Source organism: Uloborus diversus, unplaced genomic scaffold (genome assembly GCF_026930045.1).
Source record: "Uloborus diversus isolate 005 unplaced genomic scaffold, Udiv.v.3.1 scaffold_393, whole genome shotgun sequence".
In the NCBI taxonomy this organism is placed as follows: Eukaryota; Metazoa; Arthropoda; class Arachnida; order Araneae; family Uloboridae; genus Uloborus; species Uloborus diversus.
In genome coordinates this window covers 1-14044 of record NW_026558564.1, presented here as the reverse complement: position 1 = coordinate 14044, position 14044 = coordinate 1, and the positions used below count along the sequence as shown (strand labels likewise).

The window sequence follows — 14044 nt, the reverse complement described above, 5'->3', positions numbered from 1 at the left end:
AAAAAAAAAGTACAAAATTTTGCTGAGATTGATTTTGAGAGCATATGAGTAATTGAATCAAATGAAACACCTTAACTTACGTTTTTCTCAAGCTTTTGATGAATTATGTACACAATAACTTTCCCCGAAGAAACACTTAGACATATGAATTAGACTAACATTATTTACCATTTACCCCAAAGTGTTTTGAGATGTCACAAATACTAAATTTCATTAAGCAAGTATGGCTTGCTTAAATAAAACAATTGATTTACTAATATCAAATTAATGAATACAAAAACTAAAGTTACTGCTTATGGGGCTAAATAATGTTTCGTAAACAGATAGAAAGTTTTACAAATAATTATGATCTGAAGATTTTGAAACTTTTACTTATTACAACTTTGATGAAGGAAGTTTGAGATTCCTCCGAAATAATCAAAGTTAATTTTAGGCTATCTTAGATAACGCTAGAGAATCGGAGCTTCTCTCAGAAACTTTCTGAAACTGAAATATTAAATACACAATCTAAAGCCAGGGGTGCCTCCCCCCCTCAATATCGCGGAGACCCCCAAAAATGAAAAAAATACCCCTTAAAACACACATCCTAGGTGGGCCCCCCTTAAGCTATCTTTGGTGAAGTCAAGGGAATGGGAAAGATTCGAGGAATCTCTCTGAAAATTTTTCGATACTAAAGCGCAACTTTAGGGAAATATTCGTCCGAAAATTTTACAAATTGAAAACAGAGGCCCACATTTCAGACTATTTAATCGTGGGAATTCGGTAAAGAGTGCGGTGGTTCGGAAACCATCCTCCAGAAAGGTTTTGAAACTGATGTACTAAAAATGCATTTTTGACTATCTATAATGACCTGAGGAAAACGATCAGTCTTTAGGAGCTGCCCCAGAAATTCGGTGATAGATTAGTTTTAAAAACGCATCATTTTGTTCCAATATTTGTTGAAAGGAGATAAGGGGGTAGGGAGCTTTCTCTCGGATTCTTTTTTAAATTTAAGGCCTAAAAATTCCATTTTTTTTGTTATGTTTAGTAATATTATTAGGTTTGAGAGTTCTCCCGGTAATTTGCGGCGTCGATGAGGCTCAAAAATGCAATTTTTAATTATCCGGATTTAGGGGAGTTCAGGCGGGGCTACTGCCCCTGGGCCTCCACAACAAAGGGGCCCCCACAATAAATTTTTTACAAAATATCCTAACTTTCGCGGGTCAAAAAATCGAAAATATCGGATACATACATATATACCAAAATATTCGGATATATGTCAAAGTATCGGATATTTTTGAAAATATGATGATCTTTTTGAATCCTGATTAGGGGCTTCCACTCCTTCGTTTCCCCGGGGCCTCCACACTTCCAAATCCGGCCCTGATCTTAGGTGATGTTAGGAGAAAGGATGAGAAAATTGGAATCTTTCCATTCTAAAATTATCTTTGAAGACGTTAGGTTCAGTGACGGGAAGGAAGAGAGCTTTACTTGAAATTGTTGGAATTTGAAATCCTTAAAATGCCAGTTTCGATTATTAGAGAAGAAATGTGGGTAAAGCTCGGGCTCCTTTACCTCTCTGGAAATTTTCAAAAATTGAAGTAAAGATGCAATTTTTAGCTTTCTTTTGTGACATTAGGGAGGGGGAAGAGGGTAATAATGCTTTCACCAAGAAGTTTTTTGTAACTGAAGGCATAGGCGGATTTATGGGGGGGGGGGCAAAGGGGGGCAATGCCCCCCCCCCCCAGTTTCGGGAGGACTTTATGCGGTAACAACACATCTTCCAAAAACTAAGAAAAAAATAATATTATTTTTCTTTTTTGAATAGTTCAGAAGGGCATAAGTGGATTTATAGGGGGCAATGCCCCCCCAGTTTTGGGAGGACTTTATATAATAACAACACACCTTCCAAAATCTTAAAACAAAAAAATCAAGACTTTTTCTTTTTTGAATAGTTCAATGAAAATGAAGAGAAAAGCGAATGTCCTTTTCTGATGGGAGAAAAGAAAAGAGGGGCGAGGGGGTTACGAACATTAAATACAAATAGTACAGCTGTCACTGAGGTGCTGAAAATGTGTCTAAGTTCACTATTTTGGACTGAAAACCATTTGGGCAAGTATATGAATGAAAATATAGGCTAAACGAGCTATACATTAAGCTGCAACACTTATAATAATTGACGATTATTTTAACAAATTAGAGCCTAAAGCAAAGGGGAGGAAACCCCCCCCCCCCCATTCGCGCTAACAGAACGATCTACTTGCTATGATTTGTGTCCACATTTCAAGTATTTGTGCATAATATTTATGTTAGTAGATTAATTGGCCTTTTGAGAAATTCTAAAAAAGTTTTCTTCCCCCTTCTCTCTCCCCCTCTTTTTTTAAAGAGAGAAGAGAGAGAAAAAATAAATACTACCGCACACTGAATAAATTTCAGTTATCTGAGTATTCTGATTAAATGAATCTTTTTACTGGAGGGAGAGTACAATTTTACTTACTTTATAAACACTGTTCTAAAAGTAAGGTGTCATAATCATCTAAGTCTAAATGAGTCAGTCCTTGTCATTATTGAAATCGAAATGATTGAGTCATCAAAAGTTTTGGAAAAATTTGCTGAAATTTTATAAAAGTCTATAAAAACTTAAAAAAGATTGGTAAAATCATAAAAATCCTTTAACCGTAAAAACTGACGAACTTTTGTAAAAATTACAAAAAATCAAGCAAAAATTTGCAGGTAAGAGTGAATTACAAACAGGGCCGAATTTGCCTGTAAGATAAACAAGCTATTGTTTAGGGCCCCTGCTTTGAAGTGGGTCCCTAACTCCCCAAAAGGATTCATGATTCGTTCCTTAAAAAATGGAAATTGCTTGAAAAAACTAATTTCACTTTTAAGTACTTGAAAACTTTGAATATTTGGAAACATGTGGCTACAAACCTTAAATTTTAAAATTTCTAACAAATGGTAGAGGGGGAGGAATGCCAAAATATGCCTAATTCAACTCCTTGCCACATCCTGTATTAAAAATGTAAAAATCATGGTTCTCACATTTGTAACATATTATTTGAAATAAATTTTTGTGACTCACATGTTTCATATCTTGCTATTTATTTAATCCCGAATTCAGTATTTTGGAAATTCTTTTGTATTGATTGCTTTTATCTTACTTCTGCATAATGTCTATCTGTTTAGCACGGAAAAAAATACACACTACTTCTATTTCTTTTCGTTTTCTGCCCCACTTGCAACTGAAGAAAAGTTGTTGTCATGAGAAATCTATGGTTTCTTTTTTCTTTTAAATTTAAAATAGCTATTTCTCATAAAGTTAGAACAGGGCTGTAAAAATTTACAATCAAGTACTAAAATATCAGAGACTGGAAAGCACAAATGAAGTGCGTTAAATAATTTTATTTATTCTAGAGTCCTTGAAAATAATTAGATAAGTCTTTGAAAATCCTAAGCAAAGTGAACTCCAGTTACTTCTACTGCATATTGTTAATCCGAAATGGGAAGATTGGGCGCCGCATATTGGGCGCCGGGAACTTTGGCCGCCGAGCATATTGTGCCCAGTATTCCCGGGGCCTAAAATGTTTGGCGCCCAATCTTCCCGGCGGCGAATTTTGAAATGCTCTCAATACTTACGTTATGGTAGCTACCGGTTAGTTAACCACGTGACAGCTAATGATCACGTGCTCCAATCAACTGCTTAGAACGGTAACCGGTTGATCATAGAACGCTGCGGTTAGTAACCGGTCGACCTGTGAGGTTCGTCGAACGCAAGGAATGCTTGCGTTCGCCGAGCTCAACTGGTAGCTACCGGTTAATCGATCGCGTGACATCTAATGATCACGCAGCGGTTAGCAACCGGTTACTCAGTGGTCGACCGGTTAGGATCGCCGAACAAAACCAATTACAGTACATTGGCGAAATGAGAAATAAAAACGAGCGCGTTCTATTAAACAGCATGGTGACCTGGATACATTAAAGCCGAGTAAAATGTAAAACAGAGCCGCCCCTTTAAATTGTGAGGTAGAAATTGCAATGCGAAATATTGCTGTTTAAAGTTTTAGTTCGTTTTAATTTCACGATTTACTGTTTTTTGTGTTGTGAAATATTTCCGTTTTCGTAGGGTTTCTTCTGAATCTTAATTTACGTCTGTATTGTTGTTATGTTTGGAAAACTTTCCCCCAACTACCAATCACTTCTGAAGTGCTCCAAATTCAGAGTTAATTACAATACAATATGAATAGCAACCCCTTCTGCAAGTTTTCCGGATTTTTCGCATGCCATGAATGTAAGGGAAAAAAACGGAAACGAACAAGTTCAAAGGGTGCAAGAATGCACTAGCCAACTATCACAGGTGCTATGAATTCAAAGTCAATTATTCAATATTTGCTGTAAACTTCTTTGATAGGGAACATTTTAATATAATTAAGATTTTGGTGCAATCTGCAAATTGTTATCAATTATCAGCAGTGGCGGATACAGCCGGCGGGCAACCGGGCATTTGCCCGGTGGGCCGGTCATGCTTCGGACCGATCAACTAACAGTAAAGTCTTTCGGCCTGTCTACTAAGAGCAATATGCAAATTTTGCGCGCATGTGTTTAGAATAACGCAAATTCGAAAAACAGAGCCTCACCTCCTCTTTACGCATGGGCCAAAGATTGCGGGTGGAGGGAGGCAGGGCCGTCTCCAAGAGGGAGGGGGGAGGGAATTTCTGAAATGGGCTGCCCACGGCCTGATTATCATACAGGCTGACTAGGCCTAGATCTGGGGCCCCATGTTCCTAAGGGGCCCCAAATTTTTTAAAGAATTATGCATTGCATTGCAACGACATGAAAAATACATGTATTTTTTTAAAAACAAAAAAGTATGACTTATTAATTGGAAAAAAACTTCTTTGAAGGGGAATTTTTAATCATTCTGCCAGTAACGAATTTACTTGGTCACGATTATGAGGGGGCCCAAAGGGGATTCATAAATACACATAAGTGATTTATACATAGTTATGTGATTAGACAAGGAGGCCCCCAAAAGTGCATTCGTGATTTAAAAATGTAAATCAAACACTGCATAGTCTTCAGGGGTCTCCAAATTAATGTGGGCCTAGAGCCTCACTTTTAGTTAGTCGGACCCTGGGGCTGCCAATATATTTTTAGCGGTGTAATAAAAAATAAATGAATAAATTAAAAAAAAAAAATAACAGGGAAAGCTTAGAGGTCGTAAAAAGTTAAAATACTTTTGGTATCTTTGACGCTTTTATTTATAAATGACAGTTCACAGTTGCTCTAAAATGCAACTTACGACAAGGGCCGATGTGAGATCATGTCAGCTTAGTTGGAGAATAGGGGCCCGGCTTGGAATTGAACTCGTGTAGAGGGTAAAATATTCTAATGGTGAAAGGTGTAGAAGGAGGCCTGTGAAAAAAATTGATCTATGTCACTTTTTAACCGGATCCGTTTTTGCTCTCGGCGACCCCGTTTATAACAATTGGAATAAAAGTGACAAAATATTTTTCTTCCGTAAAATTATTTTAAAAATGCAGTCTTAAAATACCATTGAGGAGCATGAAAGACTCTAGGTTATTAACATTATCAAATCAAAGGCCAAAGGCCGCCGAAATGTGAGTTTCAAACATTTTTTGACGAAACATAAAGTATTTTGTAGGCTGTACAAACTCACGGTTTCGAGCCACTCAATTTAAAAAGAAAATAAGTTGATAGAAACCAATGTTGAAAGAATTCCGGTGGTCCCCAGAACCCCCCCCCCCCCCCCTTCTCCTAATATCATCTTAGATCGTGTAAAATTTAAATTTTTGGGCTTCAATTTTGAATAAATTCATAAGAGAACTGCCGAATCCACTCCAGCCATAACAGGGAATTCCAGTTTTGAAAATTTGCTGGAGGAAAGTACTCAAACCTCTCCTTTTTTTTTTTTTTTTACACAAATGCTTATTGTTCTCATTTGACAGTCCTTGACGTTGGGATTATTTTTCAGCTTGGACCAGCAGCACCACCGCCCACCGGCGCGGCGGCGGCACGGCTGCTCTCGTCCTGACCACTGTCTGCCGGAATCCACTTCTGCTGGGTGGTGGCGTCCATGTCCTACACACGCATGCTCATACACACTAGCCAACGCGTGAGCGCCTTTACACACATACACAGGCCTACGTGCACACACTTAAGCCTGCACACACACAACTATACACACATAACCACCCAGGAGGAGGGACATGCTTGGGGGGGAGCCATTTCTAGAAACAATAACTCTAATGAGTAGGGTCTTGTCGCAACTCGTGATTGCGAAAAACATAATTTGAATTCAAAGTTTCAGAATTCAAATTAGAGTTGATTAGAGGAAGAGGGTCACAGGTTTTCTTTTTTTTTTTTTACATTCCCAAAGATGGTCTAAAACTGTGTTTTTAAATTAACAGTATCAAAAACTTTCTGTGAAAGTGCCCCGTCCCCTCCTCTCTTTCGGCATCATCAATGAAGAACGTTTTAAATCTAGTTTTTAGTGCTTAAATTCCGAAAATTTTCTGGGGTGAGCCTCCTAAAAACTCCATTTCACAACATCACTATAGGTCAGCAAATATTTCGTTTTTGGAACTTAACTTTCGAGTGAATGCCGGTGCTCTAGTCTTTACCAAAAAAGGCTTTTAAGACTTCAATGTGAAAATTTTCTGGTGGATGGCAACGGAATCTATCTCGACTTAAAATCACCAAAGATCTTCTAAAACCGCATTTTCAAAGCTAATATTTTTTTAAAAATTTCCGAGGAGAGCCCCCGAACCGCACTTTATACCATATACTCGAAGATAATTTAAAATTCTGTTTTTGGATTTCCACTTCCGAAAAATTGCAGCCGGAGAAACCCTGAACCTACACTTTCCTAACATCAAAAAATATTGCCTAAAATTGAGTTTTCAAGGCTACAATTTCAAAAAATTTCCCGGGGAGAGGCCCCCTGGACCCCCCCCCTTTTTCAGACTCAATGTTAATCTTTCCAATAAGTTTACATTGCTAATACTTTAATGACTCTCAGAAAGCCCGAAAGCTAAGTCCACTTTCTCTCTTTGTATTCATACATGCGTTTGAAAAAAAAAAAAAAAAAAAAAATTAAGGCGCTGCCAAAGTCGTACCCGACCCATCCCACCAGGTTTTTGACCTCGTATTGAGTCTGAGGGTCGTCAGGGTATGGCAGTGTAAAAAAGGGAATGTTTATGACAGGACCTGGTAATGTGTGTTTGTGTCGAGAGACCCATCTGTTCTAAGACGGCCCTAGTCTTTCGCACCCATGAACATCGCTAGATCAATTTCATAAAACAGGGCAATTAAGTTAATTGTTATGACTGCAGAAAAGGACATACTAAGCAAGCAGTGTTATCATTAAGGAAATATTCAATCAAGTTTCGGGCATTATAAAAATAATTGAATAGACAATTACAATCACAATTTCCCCCCAAAATAAGGTTTAGCTAATACAGTATCAAATTATTCACTATTAAAGCGTAGAAGTGTTCCTATCCGTTAAATTTCGTTTAAATAAAACATATTTAGTTGTTAAGAATAATTTCCTCATATAAGTGATATCTCAATCGTTAGGTAAAATTTAATATCTATAAGAGCTATGGGGCCGCGACATCTCCTAATGCCAGGGCCGATTTTTTCAACCAATCCGCCACTGATTATCAGTTCATTCAGGCAAAATTAACAAGGCCAAAAAAAAAAAAAAAAATTTAGAGCTCTGAATATATTATTATCATTAGCATACAAATGAACTCACACCTATTAGACTATAATGATTTAGTACAGTTAAGGAGTGACACAAGCTCGGAGCATAAAACAATCGAAATGGAAAAGCTTACAGTTCCTGGGGCCAATGACTACTGATTGCGAGTAGTTGCCCCAGTAAGCAAAACATCTTGCCTCAGTATTGCATAAAGGTTGACATGCAAGAAAAATCATCTTGCATTAATGCTGCCTCAATCTTGTTATGTTACTCCATTTATGCTGTCAGCAGGCTGCCACAATATTGACTGACAAGGTACAGTCGCTCAAAAAATTTTTAGAGCGACGGGACCCCAGAGAAAAAATCGATAATGGATTCGTGTGGATGATGGTTAAAATTAAATTTTCATCGATTTACACTATACGGTATCGATTTTTTTGGGTATCGATGATGAAGCAGTTGAAAAGCCAATATTGGCTCGAAATATAAGGAAAAAAATTATTTTATATATATATATATATATATATATATATATATATATATATATATATATATATAAATTTGATGATTAAATATTGGATTTGCAATTATTTGATCATTCAATTTATATAAAAAATAATTTTTTTTTCTCCTTATATTTCGAGCCAATATTGGATTGTAAAAAAGGCAAAAAAAAAAACATAAAAAATAAATCAAAAACTATTTTCAGAAACGGGTCACGTACGATTTAGTGAGAACAACCTAATAACAGCTATCAATTATAATAATTGACGTGTGTAAAACATGTAACCCATAGCGAAAACAGCTATTATTTTCCAATTAAGACAGCGTTCAACAGAATAACAATTATAATAATTGACTCTCGCAAAAAACATGTAATCTTGTTGATATAAAACAGCTACCAATTATATTAATTGACTTGCGCGAAACTTGTAACCCATTGCGCGAAAAACAGCTATTATTTTCCAATTAGGACTGCGTTCAACAGAATACCAATTATAATAATTGACTTTCGCAAAACATATAATCTTGTTAATATAAAACAGCTATTATTTTTTTACAATTAATCATCATTTAGATATATTTAACTTTCATTTTCTTCCCAAGATTATACCTCAATGTTTCTAATTTTATTTTTTTATAGATAATCTTTTTTTTCAAGGTTTCCATTTCCAACAAAAAAATGATAAACACAAAAGATACACAACACATATATTTTTTTTTTTTAAAAAACAAAACAAATCATATTTATTTACATATCATACAATACAAAGATAAAAACATTCAATTTGTACATTCAAAAATTAATAATATCAAGATTGTTAAAATCGATGTCATCACCATTCAACCAGTCTTCCGAAAATATAGACAAATCTATTAGTGGTGTTTTGGGTTGAAATTCTAGACTTGATCCGTATTCCGTAGCATTAGTATTATTATTAGCAGGTGATATCGGTTCGTACATGGAGATCGAAGATGATGTTGAAGGAACGTCTTCCGTGATGTTAGCAGGAGATATCGGTTCGTACATGGTGACCGATGTTGATGTTAAAGGAACGTCATTCGTGACAGGAGATATCTGATCATACATGGTGAAAGATGATGATGATGATGAAAGAACGTCATTGGTAGCACTCAAAGATTCGATTTGCTCTCCTTGTTCTGGTGGTGGTTGTACGACAAATTCGACGAATATCATTTGTTGTTGTTGTTGTTGTTGTTGTTGCTGCTGCTGCTGCTGAGGACAATATGTGGCACAATGATAAAGACTTTTCACGGAACATTTTCTTTCATCGTTGAACCTTGCAATTTTAAATTTCAGTTTCAAATCGGATAAACTCGACGATTTAATTCTAAAAAAGGAAAACAAACATTTTTGAGGGGTCACGATCACATACGTCGTTTCCGGAGCTATCGCAAAAATTCTGTCCGGACGCAACACGTAACCCCTAAAATGACCAAAATCCACGTCCGAGAAATTTCGTTCTCGCACCGAATAGGTTCTTTTTAATTCGTAATAGAATATCGGCACGTTTTTCGTTTGGATCACGTGATGTTCTTCAGCCGCCACGCTCCTGTATCCAAACGTAAAACCATATTTCACCAGAAAAATGTTTCTGTACAAAAAACTCAACCGCCGATCCGTGTTTTGTTTTTTGATTTTTGTAGTAGTCTTTTTTTGTTGTTGTTGTTGTTGTTGTTCGCAGCAGTCATCGAAAAGAATCGGTCTTTTTAATTTTCTGTGTACTTTGAACCATTCCAACGCACGCAATTCGTTGGACGACAATCCCTCGAATAAACTCCGCTGGAAATTTTCTTCGACCAGAGCAGTCTTTTTGTCTATCCTCGCAAATCGAACTCTGTGCGAATCCATTTCTATGTAAAAAATGAACGGAATCGATAGCGAGCGAAACCGTTGAATAAATTCAGATGGATGCGTCTTTTTACATAGCATCTCGAGATCCAATTCGTTCAAGTCCAAAACATTGTCCACGACAGATACGTCGGGAAACACATCCAAATTTTTTTCCATGTCTAACCTTTTACGGTGGTATAGAATGAGTCTTTTATTTGCTCCAGAGAACGAGCTTTTATATACAGCAGCAGCAGCAGCGATGACGTCCATAAACGTCATCAATTGATGACGTCGACACGTTATGTAAGTTTTTCTGTTATCGATTGTGGCATCGAGGCTACGACAAATAAAAAAAAAAATCAATGAACAATCGGCATTCTCCAAACATCCACCAAGAGTCGTGATGCCAACATCATTTCGAAACGATGGCAATCCGGATCAAAGCAACTGGGACATACATTATCGCGATAGTATTCATTTCTCTTTTCAATCATACCTTCCATATACATTTGAGTCATGGGTATACCATTTTCCATCGCGTATTTCTTTAATAAATTATAAGTCGGACCATTCGCAGCAAATAACATTTCGGAACAATGCAATCTTCCCAAGTCAAACACTAAATATTTCATTTCGAACGGTCCATCGCGACTCAGGAAAGCTATTCCGTTACTCACAGAGTATCCTTTTTGAGGATGAGCTGCCACGATAGCCGGAACGTGTGAAAAAAACGAAATGGGTCTATTTTTTTTCTCCGATTTCAATTCGTCGGCAAATAAAATTCTTCTAGATTCTTGTGCCGTTTCGGAAACGCATACCGATCGACTCGGTGTACAAACTTTTTTTTCCACTTTTCGTTTCTTGTAATTTTTTTTCCCGTCAATAAATTGCCTTTTTCCGGTGCTAGTAGATTGTCGTCCATCATTTTGTTGCTCCACGAAAAATTGGTCGTCTGTAGGGTTGGTGGTGGTGGTGGTGGTAGATTGTCGTCCATCATTTTCATCATTTTGTTGCTCCACGAAAAATTGTTCGTGTTCATCGTCTGTCGGGTTGAGTTCAATAAAATCCATTTTATATATATATATATATATATATATATTTTTTTGGTGGTGTTGTTGTTGTTCTTTGCAAATCTCTCGAGAGACACGAGTTACAATGAATGAAAACGTCGAAATACCGCGCTTTTATAATCAGAAAACAACCTATCTCGCGCGATAATCTTGTTTACGCATGCGCAGTTACATTTGTTTACGCATGCGCAGTTACTTTTTTTTTTTTTTTTTTTTTTTTTTTTTTTTTTTTTTTTTTTTTTTTTTTTTTTTTTTTTTTTGAGCAATCACGATTGCTTATTGCTTTCATTTGACTGTCCTTGACGTTACGGTTCCTTTTTCAGCTTGGACCGGCTGCAGCACCACCGTCCACCTGAGCACTGTCCGCCGGAATCCACTTTTGCTGGGCGGTGGCGTCCGCATGTCCTGCACACGCATGCTCATACACACTCCCCTACGTGCGCACGCCTTTACACACATACACACGCCTACGTACACACACTTAAGCCTACACACACAACTATACACACGTAACCACCCAGGAGGAGGGACATGCTTGGGGGGGGGGGTGGAACCGTTTCTAGAAACAATAACTCTAATCAGTAGGGTCTTGTCGTAAATCGTGATTGCGAAAAACATAATTTGAATTCAAAGTTTCGGAATTCAAATTAGTTTTTTTTTTTTTTTTTTTTTTTTTTTTTTTTTTTTTTTTTTCCATATCTAAAAAAAATTTGACTAAATGGATTAAAAAATTTTTGACAAGGGGGGGGGGGATATTCTATAGTATAGAAAATACTGGGTGAATTTGCACATTGACTAAATGGATTAAAAAAGATTAGTTTGAATTATAAATCATTAGGATAAATTTGACAATTTAATGCATTCTTGAATAATTCAACAAGGAGAGATCCTATAATATAGTAAATACCACTATCTCGGGTGAATTTGTACATATCGAAAAATTGACTGAATGGATTAAAAAAGATTAGTTTGTGTTTTAACGGGTATTAAATTTTTTTATGCTCACAGTGGAGAAAGAATGTTCCATCAGTTGTACGATGCCAATATAAATCATTAGGATAAATTTGACAATTTAATGCATTCTTGACAAATTCAACAAGGAGAGATTCTATAGTATAATAAATACCGCTGAAGAAAAAAGGGTATATGAGAAATTGAACGAAAAAGTGAACAAACAGTTTCAAAAAAAACTCCAGCAAAGGAACTAGAGGTAACGCTTCTTCGATTAGAGCAATGTTGCAATCATATTAGCTTACTGAACAAGGATACGAGTAATTTATTAGAAGATTCAATATCGGATAGTGTATCAGATCTAACAAAATCTATATCAAGTTCGTTACAATTCTCACCTCCCGAGCTACAACAATCGTCCGATTCTTGTTAGACAGCAGCATCAACGTAAGCCTCTCCGAATTTCAAGATTGTGATTTGAAATTCGGAGAAGCTTATGCTTCTTCGGTTACAGCAATGTTGTAATCATATTAGCGAGCACGAATGATTTATTAGAAGATTCAATATCGGATAGTGTATCAGATCTAACAAAACCTATAACGTATGCCTCTCCGAATTTCAAGACTGTGATTTGAAATTCGGAGAAGCTTATGCTGTTTGGAAAAAAGGTTTCATTTCGAAATCAATAGATCGCAGTATGTCGTTTGAAATATTAGTATTATGCTTTTACAATTCAACGTGTCAAAAACACATCTTGAAAAAAAAAAAAAAAAAAAAAAAAAAAAAAAAAAAAAAAAATATATTTTTTTTTTTTTTTTTTTTTTTTTTTTTTTTTTTTTTTTTTTTTTTTTTTTTTTTTTTTTTTTTTTTTTTTTTTTTCAAGATGTGTTTTTTGTGAGTTGTCAAACTTTTTGCCACGTTGAAAATTTTTTAGGTGTCAGATTCATAATCAGAATCGTTATCATTCATCTCTTCCTCTTCATTTTCTTGTTGTTGTTGTTGTTGTTGTTGTTCCGAAACAAGATCAACATTTTCATCGCCATTTTCTTCTTCTTCTTCTTCTTCTTCTGGTTCGACGACGACATCTTTTCGTTCATTTTTTTCTTCGTCGAGTTTCATTTTTTTTCCATCTTTGGGTTTTTTTTGCGTTTCTTTGTGTTGTCTCTTGCGTTGTTTTTGTTGTGGTTGTTCGTTATTCTCGTTCCATTTCTTTTTAATAAACTCCAGATGTGCACTGATATTAAATAAATAATATTCAGACCAATCTTGATCTTCTTGATGCAAGACTTTTCGTCGATTGTCATCGCTTTCGTTCGTTACCGTCAATGCTCGATCGATAATTTTATAAACGCGATTCGGATCCCGTATTTGCTCGTGTAAATATCTGACGTAAAATACTTGACACGCCATGGGATCGTGTACACACGATTCGTCGGGTGTCAGAGGATAACGTAAATTTTCAATATATTTTCTAAAGTCGACGACCGTTTTTTTCCCTTCTTCTATTTTGTCGTCTTTTTGCTCTTCTGTTGTTGTTGTTGTTGTTGTTGCTTCTTCTTCATCGTTTTTGGTTTCGAATTGATTCTGACCACGACGATATTTTCGTTTCGCCGGTTTTTGTTGTTGGCGATCCGAAGCGAAAAGAATTTCTAATGCCGAACGATTGACGAATTTATATTTTTTATTCATGATACCCGCACATTTCGTCAATTCGATTTTCGGCACGTAATCTTTACTCAGCACCGATTCGATGATACTCTTTTCCTCATTTGTGAAAAGTATCGCGTTCAATTTATAAATCTCGTACAATCGCAATTGACATTCCCGATGAACTTTGATGAAACTTTGACCGTTATTTTGTTGTTGTAAAATAAAAAACTCTGTCAATCCGTTCCAAAAATGAGGTCCGTTTAAAATATGGGCAATTTTTTCCAAAATTCGTAAATGAATCGTATGGAG

General features: G+C 36.1%; 1 protein-coding gene across 1 annotated transcript; it reads right to left on the bottom strand.

Annotated features, from left to right (window-relative positions):
* Positions 1-9005: 9005 nt before the first annotated feature.
* On the bottom strand, positions 9006-11134 carry LOC129233411 (myb-like protein AA). The gene is made up of 2 exons (XM_054867440.1): positions 10956-11134; positions 9006-9561 (listed from the first exon to the last, which is right to left on the bottom strand). The coding sequence occupies exons 1-2, from the start codon at positions 11132-11134 to the stop codon at positions 9006-9008; spliced, it is 735 nt and encodes a 244-aa protein (XP_054723415.1).
* Between the last annotated feature and the right edge of the window lie 2910 nt (positions 11135-14044).